The 20,623-nt window shown below is 36.8% G+C and overlaps 1 protein-coding gene across 1 annotated transcript in view; it reads left to right on the forward strand.

Moving 5' to 3' along the window:
• Nalcn (sodium leak channel, non-selective) overlaps positions 1-20,623 on the forward strand; it is a 247,723-nt gene that overhangs the window by 129,721 nt on the left and 97,379 nt on the right. Inside the window, exons 14-15 of the mRNA XM_051195188.1 lie at positions 7,252-7,389; positions 19,667-19,741. Coding sequence (XP_051051145.1) covers positions 7,252-7,389; positions 19,667-19,741 — 213 coding nt within the window. The remainder of the gene's footprint in view (positions 1-7,251; positions 7,390-19,666; positions 19,742-20,623) is intronic.

Consider the following 20,623-nt stretch of genomic DNA (forward strand, 5'->3'; position numbering starts at 1 on the left):
GGTGGATGCTGCATTTGTGGCATGCTATTACATTTATAGACAATGTCCAGAGCAAACAAATCTTCGGAAATAGAAAGCAAATTGATGGTTACTGAATGATGCAGTCAGGAAGAATAGGAAGTAAGTATTTATTTTCCTTTTGCTCTAATAAGAATATTCTTAGGTTATATGATGATAATAATTGTGTAATGTTATAAATAAATGTTGTAAAATGAAGAAGTACCTAATTATATACTTTACAAAGCAGTTTTTTTTTTTTTTCTACCTGGTACAAATACCACAATCTGAGGTATTTGCCCACACTTCTTTCTTTAAATATGTGTTGAAATTTAACTCAAGTTGATAGCCACGTATACTAAATACCCCAAATATGTATCAGGTCATCAAAGATCAAATACCATCCACTATATCTTTTAAAGAGGTTAATAGTTGCTTTGCCAGGTCTGAGTAGATTTTTTAGGCTGTCTATTTTACCATTAGATACTTACTATGCTTGCTCCGTTTCTAAGAGTGTAAACAACACTTTGGGTCAGAAGTTCAGTATTTGAGGTTGATATAGAAAATGATGATCCAGCACCATTTATCACAAATGTACACACAGGCACACACATGAGCACACACACACACACACACACATGCACGCACGCATGCACACACACACACACACACACACACACACACACACACAAACACTATCACTATGGAAAGAACAAGTAGTACCCAGATGGAACCATGGCTCAGAATCATTACCCAGCCTAGCCATCTTCAATGTCCAAGTGTTATTAGGAACAAGAAATGACAAGCACTGTTTATTCCTGTTTCATCCCTCTATGATGGTCTCATTTTCATCTAAGTCCAATCTTTGTTAGTTAAACAGAAATTTTAGTAATAAAATGTAGGATCCCTCGGGGAAAATAATATTAGCTATAATAACAGAAATGTCAGGGAATATTGAGAATAAGTTCAGGCTGAGACCAAAAACTAAGTCACATTTCTAACAATAGCCAATCAGATTAGATTTGGAAAGTGAGGTGATGAAAATGAAGAAAGCTCTCCTAGAGGCCAGTGGTATGAATGATCTGAAGAGTGGATGCTGTTTTTTGGAACAGGGGTGTAGGAAGGTCAGCAATGAACAGAGTTTGAGACGCCAAAGGCTTGAGATTCCTTTCAGGCATCCCAGTGGAGTTATGGAGTTGAATCTAGAGGTGTCACTGAAAAATATCAGTGTGGGAATAGTCTGGTATAGATGACCTTTAGGGACATCAGGATGGAGAAGTTGAACAAGATAGTGAGTGTTAATAAGCAAGAAATAGAGTGAGGTTCAGATGTGTGTTTTCTACTGTTCCATTTCTTTTGCAATCAACTACTACTTACCCTCTGCTCTGTGGTTCTTGTCCTTGGTTTGTTCACAAATTCCCAAGGAATAAAATGTCTGATGAAAATAGTAAAGTTAGTATCTTTAAAATATTTCATTTCCATTAGATGAGATCCAGTTAGGTTCAAATATCTTTATTCAGTACATTTTCTTGACCTCTGTTTATTCAGAAATTTTGCTTTCTTGGGACATCATCACATCTCTGACTTTGCAATTTCCCTCCATTGCACCTCCATACATGCATGAAAAAATGTTATTTCTTCACCTGCCCCTACATTTTGATGACAGTTTTTCTCTGTAATTTTCATTTGAAATTCATGTAAGACACGTTTTGGTTGGTTTATCATTCCCATGAAGGGGTAGAATTCACTTCATGTACAATGTAGACTAAGCCTCCAGTGAGCTGCTCATGACTGCTTCACTTAGCAGCTTGTGGGAAACTGAAGTTTACAATGATTGGCCTGTACTGTCTTGTTTGATTTGGGATTCTGATTAGGTGTATGGAGTACAGAGGTAAATCAAAAGAAAGAATAGGTAGAGATAGTGCCTGCCTAAAGAACCAGAAAATTAGGAAACCAGAAATTACACACGGAAAGATCTACAAGTTCATATCATTGTATTTGAGGAACAGTCAACATAGAAAAAAGACAGTAGTTAAGCTATTGAGAGAGAATGGAAAAGGCATCTAGACTCATCTCTGAGACTTACCTTCTGAAAATGGGTAAGAAGAAAAAGGTTGGAAAATAAAATCCTAAAAAGTATATACTCATCTCAAATCCCTCAATCTGAGGTGACTCCAAATGGAGATTATGTAGAGCCCTGCAAAAAAAGACAAGAACCTTTGTAGAAGTCTTTTATTTAAGGCAGGAAAGTAGAGAGACAGACAGATAGATAGATAAGCATAGAGATACCCATTTTTTTTTTTATTTTTTTAAGAGTGTAAAGGTAAAAATTATAACTTTCAAAAATGAATACTTCCTCATAGTAACCCAATTTTCTATTATAATAAGAAAAAATACTGCATCATTCAAGTATGAAAAATGAAACAGGTTATAAGGAAAAGGGAGGACAGATGGAGGAGGGTGTTACAGAGGCCACCTTTCACTACATACAGAGAACCAAAGCCAACGGAAGTCCATTATTTAAGTCCACAACTAAATTCATGGACCAAGAATGATGGCTGAAGACAGGTCAGGGAACTTTAAGAAGGGAACATCTAGAGTTTATTGTCTCTGGCTGTAGAAAAGATTCCCTATATATACTTGGACTAAAGAAGTTCCTAGAATCGTTACCCACAGTTTCAGATAATATTCTTCATCCCAGTGTCCTTTCCTCATACTGGCAGAGCAAAGCACAGGGAAGAAATCCAGTTGATGCACAGAAGCAGGGCTTTAAATCCACGGTTGAGATGTTGGCAGCACTTTTTGTTTGATGTTACATTGGAGAGAATAAGGGACCAAAATAAGGAACTTGAAATGCAAATCATACCAACTACAGAACAAGTCTCAAAAGCAATTAGCCCAAATTAGAACAGGCAGTGAGACAACTCCAGGAAACAGATCTGCAAGAATAGGACTCAGATGGCTTCCAGGTAATTGGTGGTTCTAAAAAGAAATGGCTAAGGCATAGTAGAAATGGGATCTATTCCAAGTAGTAGATAAATTATGTGAGAATCTGGCAATCAATCATCTTAGAGTCTATTTCTTTTCCCATTGGGGCATATGAATAATCTCAGCATAAACAGCACCAAAAAATGACAGTTAAGTGATATGAATAAGTAGAGCCAGATTCTTATAATTACTGTAAAATAATAAAGGAACCCAATTTAACTCTAAGCATTGACCTTTAGTTATTGCACTGTCATGATGTCTGAGCTCTGAAGGGGGAAATGGAATCTTAGCACATTACCTGACTCAATAGTGAGTGAACAGTACCTTCCTAGTCAACAATATCAATGGTCTATTGTTTACCATCAGCTGGTTCAGTAGTGAGTGAACAATATCTTCCTAGTCAACAATCTTAGTGATCTATTGTTTACCAGCTTACTAAAACCCATAGACAGAAGACAAAACAAAAATATCAAACTCAAGGATGTAAATGTATGAATGAAAAAGGCAGAAAAGGTGGCAACAAGGAAAACTCCTTCACCTTGTATGAAGGGTTTGGCTTCTTTTGGTTTGTTAGTGCAAATAGAAAGTTTTGGTACAAAAATGACGAAAGGTCAAGGGAAATGGGGAGTTGTCTTGTGTGAACTAAATGTTCCTGTTTCATAACAGATTTCTATGTGTGAAGTGAGTAAGTCGAGAAATACTGAATAGGGACCTAGATAATGTCAAAAGAAGTGTGAACTTGATTTAAGAATGGTGACCTGTGGGAAAAACAGGGGAATTGTTTTTCACACATGAGGATGTCACTTGGATTTTGTTAAGAAGCACATCATAATATTTATTTGTTACTTACACTTTAAATCATATGCTTGATTATGTTTTTGAAAATTAAAATTAAAAAAATCTTACTAGGCACTGCAGAAATTACTGAAGATCTTTTTTTCACAATCATATATAGATTAATAAGTAGAAATAAATATCTCCCTACACTGAAAATAATTTGAGAACATTTTCAAATTTTATTAAATAATCTAATGTGACCATAGTGAATAAACACCAGAATATTTTAGGAGATTACACATAAATGATATTTTTATAATAAGAGGTTATGAAGAGGGACTAATAACCCTACTAGTTATTAAACTATACAATTATTAATCAATTTAGAAATGAGATAAAATGAAGGAAAAGAATAGAAAAGTAATAGAACCATGACTTTATGAGTAGGCAATATATGATAGAAGATATTTCCAATTAGTGAAGAAAATATGGATTTATTCAATTACATTATTCCTAGTCAACTGACTATCTATTATAAAGAAAGAGTGAAGCTGGGTGGTAGTGACACACAACTTTATTCACAGCACTCGGGCAGAGGCAGGTGAATCTCTGTGAGTTCAATGCCAGCCTGGTCTACAAAGCTACACAGAAAAATCCTGTCTCAAAAAAAAAAAAAAAAAAAAAAAAAAAACATCAAGAAAGAATGAAAATTAATCCTTGTCTTTTTCAAATTTCATAATAAACTTAAGATATAAACTGGTCCAAAGGCTGTTTCAGATTTTATATGCTAAATATAATAAACTGTAACCCTCTGCATAAAGCCTTGAGTGACTATATACCTAATGTTGTAGTGAGCAAAGAAAGGAATGCCAACTTATGACATACAGAAATTTTAAAGTTATACCTGTTGTATTTGTCATTCATGTTAGGCACATGCTTTTCCACTATGCTACCTTCACAGTCATCTGGTATGTTTCTTCATACACCATCTTTTCATTCTCTGCTTGGTCATGTTAATTTTCATGCCTTTTGTTTATAAATGTTTTAGGAGTTGGCCATCATCTCTTACTCATCTCAACCCAATGCATCGAACCTTCATGAGCCACTCATGATTGTTGTTGGAATACATAAGCTGTAAACGCCTCCAGGTACATGGGCCCTAACCACAAAATGTCAGTGATCATATCTGACTCTCGATCTCAATCTGTCATTGAATTGGAAAGTCTGGGTACAAACTCAACAAAACTAAAGGAGCCTTCACACAAAACACACATTAATTTCAGGCTATAATGATGCTACCATTTCCTCCAGTTTCTATGCAATAATGTACAAACAAATCCCATTTTAAGTACAAGCTTTGCTCTCAGATACATGTGCTTCCAGATGAGCTGTGCAGAAATCAAGTTTTCTTTTTTGTTGTTGTTTTTGTTTTTCAAGACCCTGAAAAGAACTGCAGATAACCTCTGTCCTCCTACCCTCTCTGTTTGTCTCATAGCAGCAAGACACAATCCTGCAGTTCCATGTTCCTGGGTATATACTGCGCAAATAAAAACTAGATGGCAAAATGTACTGTAGTAAACATGTAGGTTGGTTGTGATGAAGATACTTGAAAAGTACATCTAGATTTTTGGTCTCCAAATTCCAGGAAGGGTGTCTGTTAGGCATAATTACGGTAAAAATCATTTAAGAATTAACTATTTCTCATTCAAATGTGCCCACTGTGATGGGAGATGTCATTTTATAAATATGTTTCTCGTATTGGTTAATGAATACAGCACTGTTGGCCAATAGGAAAGGAAGATGGGCGGGGCTAGGAGACTAGAAGGAGAGAGGAAGGTAGTAGGGAGGAGATTCAAGATGGAGGACCTACAGGGTAGTACACCGGGCCCTCTCTCCAGTAAGATGAGACCATGTGGAAATACTTAGATTAATAGAAATGGGTTAATATTTAAGACAGATCTAGTCAATAAGAAACTAGAAACAGGCCAACAGAATTATATCTAATAAAGTGTCTCTGTGTGTTATTTGGGGCTGGCACAACAGAGGGACAAGACCGGAAAGCAGGAAACTACTCATAACCCCACTGTCTTCTGAACATTGAAAGTCACACTTCCTCAAGAAGGGAATTGACTAAGAAACACCAGCTATGCTTAGGCCTAAAAGTGGCAGATCCCAGACTTTCCTGAATGCAGGAGAATCATGCCTGGTCACTGCTTCTAATATAATGTTAGAATGCATTTGGCCCACCTGACTCTTCAAGAAGAGCCAGATTGAATGACCTTCAGAGTTCCTTAACTCTGTCAGTCATAGGTTTTATCTTGATTTCAGGCTGTCTGTTATCCTGGACCTCAGTTCTTGACATTTTAGTACCCTATTTATGGTTTCTTCTACTAAAGACTATATAAAAGAGCTCCAAAGAGTAGACTGTTTCCAGACATGATCACAAAGTCTCATTTTACTGACCACAGATATGTATAGGACCCATACACTTAATTAGAAAGATGTTTCCAAACTAAGTAGCCAAAGCTCTAAGCTCTGTGCAGGAAGAAGGTAAGACTTTCAGCATGACTTGTTTTCTTGGAATGTTCTGTTTTTTTAGTCTTGGCTTCTTCAACCTTCACTCTGTGCCTTAAATTCTTTAAAAGTATCACGAAAAAAAAAATGTGTCTTTGTTCAGGTCCTCAGCCTATCAGCACCCCTTAGAACATTTCTTTTTCTTAAGATATCAGATGTTTCTAATATGGTAGTGGAAATTATTTGATAGATGGATACCATGCCAACAAAATTAAGGTCATTGTTCTCTTATATGGTTAAGATAATATAATTTACTTTTAAAGTAATACAGTTCTACTAGCAACATCAGGAAACCTTAATAAAATTCTGTTGGGAATTTTAACTTTCTGGGAAGGGAAAAAAAATAAATTAAACTAGGTGTAGGCAAAGATAGAGAATTTTTCATTCCTCAATAGTATTTACCATTTAAATAGCAATTTTTAATTCAAAATAGTTTCTGAAGATGAAGAGTTTTATGGAACAATTAATCCTTTGTTCTCAGCTTTTCACCTTGTTGCATGAATTGCTTTTCCTTAATTGATTAAAAGAGAATAAATAATTCCAACAACAAGACCTCAGCTGACCCTCACAGAATAATTTAATTTTATTTAAACATCCACTTTTAGTTTTGTTTTTTGCTTTTTGGGGTGATGTTGTTGTCTTATTTTGTTTTTGTCTATATGCAGTGCCCCAGGTGTCAAAAGAGGATAATGAATCCACCAGTACTTGAATTATAGACAGTAACATTTATAGACAGTTGTGAGCTACCATGTGGGTACAGGTAATTGAATCTGGGCCCTCTGCAAGAACACCCAATGCTCTTAACCACTGAGACATCTCTCCAGCACCCCATGAGCTTATTTTAATTGCATTAAGGTATGACTTACATGGTGAATCAGTGGGGTGTGTAACCCTCCATTTCTTTTTTCTGTGTAGGCATTTATGTCCATGTTCCAGATACTGACCCAGGAAGGATGGGTGGACGTGATGGATCAGACTCTGAATGCTGTAGGACATATGTGGGCACCAGTGGTTGCCATCTATTTCATACTCTATCATCTCTTTGCAACTCTGGTGAGTGTATTATTTCTTTAGCTTATCTCTTTAGCCAGGCCATGAGTTCAAGGCCAGCAGCCTGGTCTACAGAGCAAGTGCCAGGAGAGGCTCCAAAGCTACACAGAGAAACCCTGTCTTGAGAAATGAGAGAGAGAGAGAGAGAGAGAGAGAGAGAGAGAGAACTCTTTAAACACATAAAGGGATGAGCATCAGCATCTACTTGCTATATTATCAATTTAAAAGTAATAGTCAATATAAAACTGCAAAGCCATCCCATTGAATGAGATTCCTTCCATTCTAAATGCAATAAATTAAAGAACTTCTTGTCAGGTTGGTTCAATGAGAACCTCATCGTTTTTCATCAGATACAAAACAATTGGAAACCTCATATTCACACGTCAATTAACTACCTTCCATATTCACATGTACTCACATCTGTAGATCAAACTTGAACTATATTATTGCTGTATTTTTTTTTTAATCATGGAGCAATGGTCTCTTGAACTTCACCTCCTCTTCTCAGCTGTAATTAAATGGGAACAGCAGCTGAAGACCTCAGGGTGCAGTTAGTTAATTAGAAATTCATGGTGTGTGCTGTGTGCAATGCAGAGAAGCATGAGAGAGAAAATAAAATGTGTTCCTGAAACTATTCTGAAACCAGGAGAAGACAGAATGCCAAAACTCGGGAAAGATTGGTTTCTGTCACTCATATAGATTATTCTTGTCAATCACAGAAGATAAACAATTTTCACTTTGTATTAAAAACAGGGAAAGAGACCTCTGAAATGTTGCCTATACTACACTAAAGAACTAATTCTCTTGCTTTCCTATTACCATACGTGTATCTATACATCATGTATTTGTTCCTATTTAATATTATTCTCTGATAGTATAATAACAGTTACAAATCTTGGACCCATATGTTATCCTTTTTCAGGAATGGGTAAAATAACATTTTTATCATGTGGCAAAATTCTTTATGATATTGGTTTTGATATTTTGGACAGTCAGATGAGAAAATTTTATACTGTAATTGATGATGAAATTGAGACTCAGAGGAGTTTAGGAATTTTCCCAATACCACTTGAAGTATAAATTGTGGTCGAAATATTCCTACCTCTGGCTGGTCTTAAAAGCTAAAAATCTTATGCCTGTTTATCACTCCCTTAGATAATAAAATTGAAAGTTGCCATTAAGCATGCAAAAATCAAGTTTGATCTTGAGAATAGACTCACTCAAATAAAATGAACTACTTACCACCTCCAGTGTCCTGCAATTCTAAATATTTAGGAATTATTAAGGACTTGCAAAGTTACGTGTGATAACTTAGAAGTGACATCTACTGTAGACAAAGGATTTCAAAACGAACATATAGCCACCAAAAACAAACATACTTGGTTAAGTGGTGTAAAGGCAAGGATTCAAGTGGTAGAATCATATGGAAATAACCTGGACATTGTTTACATGAAGTTGAATTTACAGATATTTACGAGAGCTAAGAATGCTGGACAATGGGGATGGAGCCTGGCTTCCAGAGCTTGTCTGCTGAAATGTGTGTCCTGTTTCTAGAATTTTCACACCCTCCTTCCAGCATGCTTAAATCTGTGTCTGTGTCACTTGATCATTTACCAATTATTCACTCATTCACTCATTAATACATTTTAGTATAAAGTTTAGTAAGCCCCTATCATATTTTCAAATCAATATGGCACTGGAATAGCTTGAAGACTATTGACCATAGGTTAAATGTAAGAGAGATTTAATGGACATCAACAATGCACATGAATATTAATCTAGTTGCCTTCTGACAACCAATCTAATTATTTTTTCACTAAGATAGTATAATTGTTGGCAATCCTCATTGCAGATTATCACACTCAGAAATAGATTTGAGTAACTCAAGATCATGAAGGGTAACAGCCAGAAGAAACTATATCCTGGTACATTACCTAGGAAAGTAAATTATTAACTAAAATTCTATAGGGATAACTTATAGAATTAATGAGAATATTAAAACTTCCACATAGCCTTTTTGGGTAACCTAAAATTTTATGGGACCCAAATATGGCATTAATTATTAACCATTCCTTAAACATACTCAAAGATGCATGGGCTTCAGAATGTATGGAGACCAGCCTTAAAATCTACACTGAATTCCATCATTTCTTCTGCTGACTTATATGTGTCTGAAACATGTATTACCATTGTTCATAGTCATTTTTAAATTTCTAAGTTAAAAAATAAGCATTGAAATCATTTATTGTTTTATTGACAATTTTTTTGAAGACTATAAAACAATCAAGAATTGAATAGTCTTTGTGTCAACAAAAGGCAGTTTGGTAAATATAGTGCAGACAAGACCATGAAGTTGGAGTCCAAAAACCTAGATTAGTTTTACTGGTCACTAGAAATGGGACTTAAATGTACCAATTAACTTCATGAATGGTTATACTGCATCAAACCTGAAAGTAAGAATAATAATGCCTAATGTAGGTAGTTCCCAAAGTTCCATGTGTATGTTGGCTATTTTTGCATTCCTGAAGATTCTTTGACCAATGGCAAGGCTCACTCGTATTTTACAGTGACTGAAAATAAATATCTTCAAATTAAATGTCTTCAAACCAGTGAAATGCAGAGCTTTGTCACACATACACATTTATATCACACACACACACACACACACACACACACACACACACACACACACGTTTTAAATTTAAAGTTATTTTTTGTTTGTTTGTTTGTTTATTTGGTTTTTGAGACAGGGTTTCTCTGCTATGCTTTAGAGCCTGTCCTGGAATTATCTCTGTATACCAGGCTGGCCTCAAACTCACAGAGATCCAAATACCTCTGCCTCTGCCTCCCTAGTGCTGGGATTAAAGGTGTGTGCCACCAAAGCCCATCCTAAATTTATCATCTTAAATGTATTCTGTACTGTAAAGTTAGAAGATTATTGATAATGCCAGCCCTGAACTGATCCCAGACTCACCTCTGGCAGAGGCCCTACAATGGGGATCAAAGATCAGGCAGACAGGGACTCTTGGTGGTCCTGTGTGGACAGGCTGGTCTCCTCCAGCAGAGGCCCTGAGATGGGAGTCCTCAGCTATTGTTTTTCATTACCCAAATACTCTTTGGATGGCTGTCACTAAAGTATTAGGTTATTATTAGGTTCATCCTAACTCACTTTGTGTGATTTTCATGAATCTCTACAATAATATGTAAAAGGATCAAAGTGGGAAAGATCTTAACCAAAAATAGTTAGGTCTAGTTACTCAGAAATTATCTCTACTCAACACAAACACACCAAAAAATATCTAAGTCCAGTCATTCAAGGACTAGTTTGATGACATGGCACCCAGTTCCTTATTGTCTGATCAGTGCCCACATGGTTAGCTGTGTTTCCTGGTTCTTCCACATCAGCCTAGTATGAGAACTTCTAAGTGTGCCTATTCAAAATTCTGGTGATGGTTATTAATTCATTAATTATTTCAGAGATAGTTTCGACATCGACACATCAACATGTGCATGGGAGTGATGGACCCATGTAATAAAGTGTTATTCAATGAGCTGTGTAGTTCACAGATCTGTCTGTGAACTCGTATCCATGTTAAAGTGATAATTGTTTGCTAAGTCACTTTGTAATATTAAGTATTACAAAAAGCAACTAATTCAATTTGGGAGAAAGTTTGATAGAAATGAGCAAACACTAATGAGTAATTGGGCTTTGAGTCCATGTGATCAGTGATGCTGCTAGCATGGAGCATCCCTATCCAGCTTTCTCAGGGACAGACATGTGCATGGTAGTGAAGGAAAATGGAATTTGGCTGCAGCCAGTTCTGGAATAGCTCCAGGCTAAGATGTTGCATGCTCCCAGGGAGCAATTTGTCTGCTCACCTTGACAATCAAGCTCCAGTGTACAGAAAAAGAACATATTCATCACTATTATCCATTGTTTCTTTAAATGCTCTCTTCTGCCAGGTATGTGTTCAGTATTTCTGTCCAAAGTGGTTGCAGTTTGTCATATGCTTGTTAAATTTATGTTTTCACCCATTTTTGCTGGTGATTTGGGGATAAGGACCACAGAAGGTTTAAACAGCTGAAAAGACTTTCTTTTTCTGCCCCTTAGAAGGTTTTTTCTTCTTCCTCCTCCTCCTTTATTATTATCTCAAAAGAAAACCCTGTGATGTGAATACTGAAAGGAGAGAAAACATAATTAAGCCTTCATTGTGGATGGTCTTTTCGTTACCTTTGAAGTGCTGAAATTAACACAGCGATCTCTTGATTTTTGCCTCAGCGGCAGCAGCTTGCTGTAAATAGTCATGTTTTGCTCACAGAGATGTGCATTTGAAAGTGTAAATTAAATGATTTAAAATTGAGTCTGTGTTGAACATAACCCATTTTACTCTGCTCTGATTAAACTTGACTGTTTTTTGACCCATATAAAAAGTGAAATTGTTTTATACTACAAATGACAAGAAAGCTCAGAATAGTATGGTTATAAATGTTTAAAGGAAAAAGCAAACACAATATATGAGGTGTGTATTTGTCTCCTGCTGTGCTTCTGTGTTATACAGAAAATGATGAGTAATACCAACAAACTTCACCATCAATGAAAAATTAAGAATAATGATGACATTTTACCCAAAAGGCCACCTTAGCATTACATGGAAGCAGTAAAAAGAAACAAAAAGAAATATTAAAAGAGAAAGGGAAATGTGTTTAGAGTGAGTCATAGCATAGAATTAAAACAAAATAGATTATGATGCTACAATGACAGAATTCTCACCAAGTCAGTCCATCCTCAATGATGTGTTTGCCCTTTAAAAAAAAAAAAAAAAAAAAAAAAAAAAAAAAAAACAGAAGCCTTAAACTTTGGTGTCTGCATCACGCTACCTCAAAAGTGAGTCTGTTGTATAGACACTGGAGTGATGGACAGAAATAATTGAGGAAATAATGCTTGTTAGCAATGCTACTCTTAGCATTTGTTTGGATTTGCCTGAAATTCAGTGTGGGCTAAAGGAAGAAAACCAAGTTTATCTGCTGTAAAAGCATAAAATTTAACAAATATGTGAATCTATAAAATAGATGTATAAACTTGTCAAATGAACCAAACCATTGGCTTAGGTGATTCTACAGAAAATATCTACCCCAGAGCAAATCTGGACTCTAAGAAGTAGAATGAAGAAGCAGAGGAAAAAGATTCCTAAGGGACAGGACAGTGGCCAGACATCTGGGAGACACTTGGGCAGAAGCTATGCTAAACCTAGAAAAAAAACACTTTAAATATCTACTAAACAGGAAACTCAAAAATTCCACCAGTATGTTGTTGTGGCCTTCTGTTACTTTCTAAGGGTCTCGATCACGTTTGTTTTGTTAGTCAAATAATTAAAAGGCAGGAAAAATCTCAAGCCAAGCAGGTCTCAGCAGGGAATATCACAGACAGACCAGATACAATCAGCCAGACCAGATATAATCAGCCAGATGGTAAGAACACCCACACACACCCACACATAAGAATCTTGTGTTCTGTTTGTTTATAGTGGACATAAAATAAAGGTGCATATATGTTAAGCCAATCAACTGTTGTATAGCCAAGTAGACACTATGGTATATATTGTTACAGTCAAACACTGTAACATGTATAAACATGTAAGTAGCCATCAATGAAAACTTGCATGTGTGTGTATGAAAAATTCCTTAATTTTAAGGCCCAGGTAAACTACCAGCATTCTGCTGGAAATATATGAGTGTTTTAGCAAAGATAAAAGAAAATGATACCACATAACAAACTTTTGTACCCTGCTATTATAGCATTAATTTTTTTAATGGTCTAAAATTATAAGCCATTCTAAAATGAAGTATTATATGAATGTAAGTGACAAAACAAAACTGATCAATTGGCTAGTTTAAACTTGGAAGCATATAAAGTATTTATATACAAAAAGAAGATCTTGTGGCTCAGGGTAGTAAGTCCCCATAAAAATTCTTATTTTGTCATTAAGCAGTCCTATGTGCAACATCTAACATCTGTGGAAAACATTTTGACAACAGTATGTACGTCATGCTTACTAAGTGGACATTGACTGAAAGCCAGCAGAGATGTGGGTATGATGTGTCCTGGTTAAAGAATATTACCTAGGCTTTCTGTCAAGATAAAACAAACAGAAATGCTCAAGAACCTAGCAACATGTCGTGCATCCCCATGACTTACAATTCCTTGTGTTAGTAAGCTTCCGACACCCAGGCCAGCCTGTTCCCTCCTTCCAATCCCACCCTGGGCTTACAGGAAGATGATGTATTGTTGACAAGGTAAATTAGACATGACAGAAAGCAAGCTGCCAGTCTCTCCTCACTTCAATTTCTTCATCCCAGTGGTTATTGTCACCTTATTAGAGTCTGAGAAAAGAACCACGAAGTAATTCTCACTTCCTCACAATCAGCTGAGGGCTCGCCTTGGTTTTCTAACTCTGTCTCTGTTCCAAAGAGTCTATTCTCAGCCTAGACTTTGTTCATCTCTCATCCTGAGTGACAAGTCATCATCTTATCAAGACCCCTACACTTGGGACAAAAGCCCATGTCGAAAGGAAACTGAGTTTTAGGGGAAGCCTGGGCTTCACATGACACTCGTTTCCTTTCTGCTATTCATTTTTTGTTTGTTTGTTTGTTTGTTTCCCTTTGCCTCCAGAATGTAATGCTAATAATGCTAATTGTTCCAAGATTTTCAATGAATGAAATTAATCTTCATGCTAACTGAAAGCCAACTTTGATTTTCACTTTTACTAATCTTAATTTTGTTGCTAACAATCTCCCCAACACTACTCTCAATACTATATGTTTGGGGCTTCCTACTGCCAAGTCTTATCTGTCGTTTATTTCCCTGGGAAACCCAAATCTTTTGTGAGGTGAGTCTTGCCTCCTTTCATCTAAACTAAAATCAGCCTCAGGTCTGTAAGGAGAAAGTACATAACCCATCTATCGCTGTTCCTCTGTTCTGAGGGTAAACTTTTTCTCTAAGAACATATGAAATATAATGTACTTTTCAGAGAAGAAAATATTCTGTGTCTAATCACCTTTTGTCAAACTGCATCCATACTTCCGTTTTAAAGCAGCTTCCTTAGATGCAGTAGCAGTGTTGGCGTCGGTGTGTTTCAATAGCTAAGACCTATCTGCACATTATGCCTGAACTTGAGGGCCATCAGCAGCTGGGCAGGTTAGAATTCTAGGAGGTCTAGATATAGACATGTTCTGAGACACCCAAAAAGAACAAGTCTAACTTGATTCCCCAAGAATGGCAGAACTTCTAAACTGTCCCTGAGAGTTGAGAGGCAGTATGGCCTGTGATCACTTCCTGTCAACCTGCAATTTCTACTGTCTAATTCATGCTCTGAAGAACTGGTTTGAAGTACATGAATTATACCCCCCTCAAAAAAAAAAGAAAATAAAAGAAAGGGAGGAAGGAAGGAAAGAAGAAAGGAAGAAAAGAAGGAAGGAAAAAAGAAATTTTTGGAAAAGGTGCCTTTGTGGATATAATTAAGTTAATATTATTGAATAAAATTATCCAGCGTTATCTGGATGGATCTCAAATTCAATTAAAACTATTTTTATGGGAAACTAAAGAGAATGACACTTGGTGAGATGGAGTTGAAGATTAATACTATGCTCTTTTAAAAAAAAACCAGCGTTTACCAGGGGACATCAGAAACTGCAAGAGGCGAGAAAGAATTCTTTTCTAGAGGCACTGTAGGACTCATGGTCTTGATAACAGGTAGCCTTTAGACCTGTGGTCTCTAGGACAATGATAGAATAACTGTCCAAGTGGAAGGCACAAAGGGCATGCATTTTTGCCTCAACACCTCTGAGAAACCACACAGAAGATGTTAATGGGAATCAATGCTCAACAGAAGATTCCAAAGCTGAGGTGGTGGCTATATTAGCAGATCAAAGACCAGATCGCCAACCTCTGCAAAAATAATAAGAAAATAATAATCACTAATACTCCCCATGGGAGATGAAGACTGCTTTATCTAGCTCCTAACAGACAAGACACCAGGTAATTTGCCTGTTTGATCTTGGACCACTCCTGAAGAAATGAAGCATATATTCTAACATAAGAACTGAGTTGCATTGGTAAAACAACACTACATCTTCAACCATCAATAGAAATAAAAAAGACTATTATGTCTCATCAAATTTACTCATAGAAAAACCCAGAGGGTTTATTTTCGTGTATGTACATATTTTCAGTGTAGATCATTCTTCTAATTTGTTGGTAGAGAGTTAAATGGATGGAAATGATAGCTGCAATTTGTTGATATATTATTATTATTATATCCAGAACATCTTACAAATAATGGTACAGTAACCTCCATGAGCTAGTGATTGCCACAAGAATAAGGAAGGGATGGCACCTGGTTCTGAACCCAGGTCTCAATCTGAACCACAGTGTTCTTGCCTATGTGGTACTTACTCTCTGTGCTGCTGAATTCATTTGTAAACTCCACTTTGAGAACAATATTGCATCTGTGCCTAATAGATTTCTGGGGTCTCCTGAACTGTTTATCAAAATTTAATAGAGTCCTTCAGTAGCCCTCCATCTGGCTAGAGCTAGAGAAATAATTAAAAGTAAAATCTGCTAAGCTGCCAACATCTCTGTAAGAGTAGTAGGAAGAAAAAAAACAAGACAATTTATATTCTTGAAGAAGCATTGAGTCAGAGTCCTGGTGGGAATATCAGGTGACCTATCAGGTATAACAGAGAGAAAAACAAATGCTACCCTCCATACCACAATAGCATATACATGTTCCAGTGATAGAAATGAGCAAGCTTCCAGAAGACTCAACAGTGCTGTTTGGTAAATTCATCTAAATTTAACCTAGTGGCTGTCAAGGCTGGAGCTGATTGCCTATATCCAGAGAGACAATAGAGCTGCCTATCTCCAGTACAAGTGATTTTATAGCTTGGAACTGGACTCTGTATAGAGAGTCCCATGCTCCCACCAGGATGAGGCCCTTGGTGGTTGTTTTTAATTTCAAAAATACAGCTCTCGGGTCCTTAAGAAAACCTTTCCTGGATGATAAAGGAGTAAGATTTTGAGGTAACTTCATGTGTACACAGCTCAAAGACAATAAAAACAATGTGCAGGTAAAAACATATTACTTGTGGTGAGGGTTGGGGTCATCTCTCCCAATGCTGAGGTCAGCTCTCACATAGGGGGTGTGCCAGCTCCCCTGCAGCAGGGTCCATTAAGAAGCAGGTATAGCAATGTCAGTAAGGGACAGGGCTAGCTCAGCATAGCCCTAGGATGAATCTCCCCTTCTGAGGGGATTGTCCCAACAACTAGGACCAACCAGCTCAGCTATCACCCAGACCCACATTCAGGGCCTTGGGTTGACCCATCATAACAGCTGTCTCTACTGGATTGTGGCAAAGGGCTAGTCAGACAGAGTAGTAACAGCAGGATCTTCATGATTTGGGGCAACAACAGGATACTGGAGAGGAGTTTCCTTGAGAGTCCAGTAATGATGGATTACTTCCAGAGGCCTTGAACCAGACCAATGGCTTATTGAAATGAACATTTTGTGAATGGGGCTGATTAGACAAAAGGGGTATACTGTGTGATAGCCTCCAATGCCACTAGGATGAATGAAAGAAAGGATGCTTGAAAGATGGAGGAGCAAGGTAGGCTTTTGTGCATGTGCTTTGCTTTGTTTTAATTAATTTGGGAGGCATTCTTCGGGGGACAGGGTTAGAGAAACCGGGAGGTAAGCAAGATTGGCGTGCATGATGTGAAATTTCCAAAGACTCAATAATTTTGTTTAAAATTTAAAAAAGAACATGTTTTCTAATAGAATTGTTTAAGAAAATGAGAGGAATAGAGCAATAAACCCCACCACCACCATCAAGGACCCCACACACACACACACACACACACACACACACACACGCACACACTTTTGGATGTGTATTTACAAGTTTCCTGGGAAACAAGAAACCCAGCTGAATCAGGATATGGTGTAAGGCCAGTTTAAGTACCTACCACCATAACTGTGAAGCGTCTCTTACTATTGGGAGGCTTGAGGGGATACTGCAGAACTTGAGATGAGGATACAGGGAAATGATGATTCCTCTGAGATATGGCTTTTCATCACCAAGATCACAGAAAGGACCTAACCTTGGTGTGAACTGTAGGATGCCCAGTTTAGGACAACGCTGACTCTCAAGTGAGACTGACCTAAGAAAAGGGTTCCCAGAAATGCTGACATCAGGAAAAGCCTATGGTCTGGACCACTCTGAACTGTCTGCAAGTTCTTCTGGGGTCCTCAAAGATGAGGAAGCTAAGGAAACATGATGACACCAGTCCTAAGCCAATCTGTGATAACAACATTGCTTATGATTTAATAAAGCTTGCCAGAGAGTTCAGAATGCAAAGCTAGCCACAAGCCATAGACGCCAAGCAGTGCTAGTACATACATTTAGTATGACTCAGGAGACAAAGGCAGATGGATCTCTGTGAGCTCAAGGCCACCCAGGGTTACATTAGAGTGAGTCAGTCTAAAAGAGAAATGGGTCAGACAAAGGAGATCTCAGCAGTTGGGATCCCACGCCTTTAATCCCAGCTCTAGAGAGGTATATAAGATAGAAACAAGGCATTCAGTATTCAGTCTCAGAGATTTATTCTCCAGCTACTCTGAGCCCTTTCAGCCAGAGGTAGAGGTAAGGACTACTGGCAGACTGCTTTGCTTCTCTGATCTTCAGGTGAGCTTTTTATTAAATCATAAATAACATATCACCACACCAGTCATCTCCTACAATACTGGCACATGGTGGCACTAGTCCCAAACCAGTCATCTTCTATCACAGCACACACACACACATCCCCTTGCTTTCCATTCATTAAACCTGGAACAGAGTGGGCCACTAAATTCTACATAAGAATTTCTCTGTTACAATAACTAAGAGCTCAGTTGCCTTGTCTTTCTAACCATTTGATTCAAGCATCAGATATTAAGAAATGGCAATGAGGGAAATCGAAAAAGAAGAATCTAAATTAGGAGTGAAAGACAACAATGAAAGGAACAGGGAACCTTCAGGAATTCCAAGCACTACAAGAAATTAGAAATTGAAATATTTTAAATGCTAATGTGTGTTTGCTTTCTTCCTTTCCCATGTTTACCTATTCCAAAAGAAGCATGTGTCATTTTTTTTTTTAAGTTTTAGGAGTATTTCAGAACATAAAAGGGGTATTTTTATCATCACTACACAAAGGCAGACATTATTGTCAGGCTAAATTACATGCTCTGAGTATTTTCTCTTTAATTCTCTTTAATCCCTTTTCCTGCATTGCCTACTTTTACTCTTACTATTGTACTGAAAACATTTTTTGTTACCATAAAAATTCATGAGTTGTTATCCAGTGCTATATCACAAATTACCCACATGCTGAGAACTTAATAACAAAGAAACCTTTATTGTCTTGAATAGATCCTCTCAGATGGAAATGGGAACAGGCTTGTTGGGTCTGTTTCAATGTCGCCTTAGGTTACAATCAAGATGTCTGGGGCTGTGGTCACCTAGAAGGCTGGAGTATCTGTCTCCAAGACAGGTTTCTCCCAAGAGTGTTGGGAGGTCCATTGTTGTGTGCAGGCAAGTTCATCAGTGGAAGGGATTTTCCATGCGTCTCTCACATATTGGCACCTGGCTCCCACCTTAGCCACTGATGCAAGAGTAGGGTAAAAATGACATTGCCTTTTGTTGCCTTTTTTCTGTTGCTTTCTGGTTCCATATTCAATGAGACTACAGCACACATGGTTTGCAGCTAACAACACTGTGGGGCAGCTTGGAGAATACTTAATGGAAAACATTAACATCACTGTGAATTTTATCATTGAGTTCTCTGTAGTTGTATTAGCTAATTATAAAAGTTTAGATGTCATTTCCAGTATTTCATCATTATAAGTAACTATTCCAGTTAGCACCTTTGCATATTAAGCTTTTAATTGCTAATTTAGAAGTTTTCTTAGGTTAGCTTCAGATATGATGTTAAATTAAAACAATCACAACTTCCTTATTAAATCTCCTTCCTGAAGTAAATTAATATTCTTCTTACTTATGTGACTTTTGTATTTCCTGTCCAAATACCTTAAAGTGTCCATGCGATGATTCATAGTGCATTTTTATGATTTTCAAATGATAAATTTTTTATCGAGTACCTTTTAGATAGATATTCTATCTTATATGTGAAGTTTTGATACCTATAACATGTGGGTGTTTTCATTGTTATTTAACCGTTTTATAGATCCTCCTGAGTTTGTTTGTTGCTGTTATTTTGGACAACTTAGAACTTGATGAAGATCTAAAGAAGCTCAAACAAGTAAGTGACACGGGGGAATTAAAAAGTAAGCGCATCTATAGTAAGGCTGATGTTTGAAGCTTCAAAGCAAAAAAGTTAATTGAAAATTTTTAGGCAGTGTGAGTTAACAAAGTGATATTTTTGTTTTTATTTATCTCCTACCCAATATCAGAGGCTGTTTCCCTATATTACTCTACAATCATCTTCAGGCTAGTGTCATATCATTTTGAGTAAAAGTAAGATGGTCATTGTTTAATAAACCAGATTTTAAGATCGTTTTTCTATTAAATGAAGGTTGTCTGGAAACTAAATTCCCCAGAGCCACATTGCCAAAGTGCATAAACATAAGCAATGTTCTTGGTTTTCATCATAAAAGTATTAAAAAGTAACACTAAAAGAGTATCTAACCTGGATGCCCAAAGTGAATACTCAAAATTAAATAAGATAAATGATCAAATGTGTGTCTTGTTATACTTGAAACCACACTCTATGAGGGTGATGGTACCCAAGAAATGGAAATGTGAGTTTGTAAAGGTTGTGCTGTCCATGGTAGACAGGTGTCAAGACGAAACAACTAACCAACTCCATAGTGTTTGGTTTAGATGAGTGTTTGACTTTATTGACAAGGAAGTGGATGGGGACCTTTAGATATTTCCTTGAACACACTCACATATTATACAATGAGTTAAAATGTTAACAAAATTACCCAACAGTCTAAAGCAAACCTTTGGAATGTGAAGGCACTTACATAGAATTTTCAACACTTGCCTATTCTGCAGAGATAAAACAACATAACCTATTAAGTTTGTATTTTTAAGTTTCTTCAAATGGTCCTTTTGAACTTTAACATTGAATAACTCTCATTTTCTTTGAAGATTTAAAGACAGTTTTCAGCTCTGAAAA

This window comes from Phodopus roborovskii, unplaced genomic scaffold (genome assembly GCF_943737965.1).
Source record: "Phodopus roborovskii unplaced genomic scaffold, PHOROB, whole genome shotgun sequence".
NCBI lineage: Eukaryota > Metazoa > Chordata > Mammalia > Rodentia > Cricetidae > Phodopus > Phodopus roborovskii.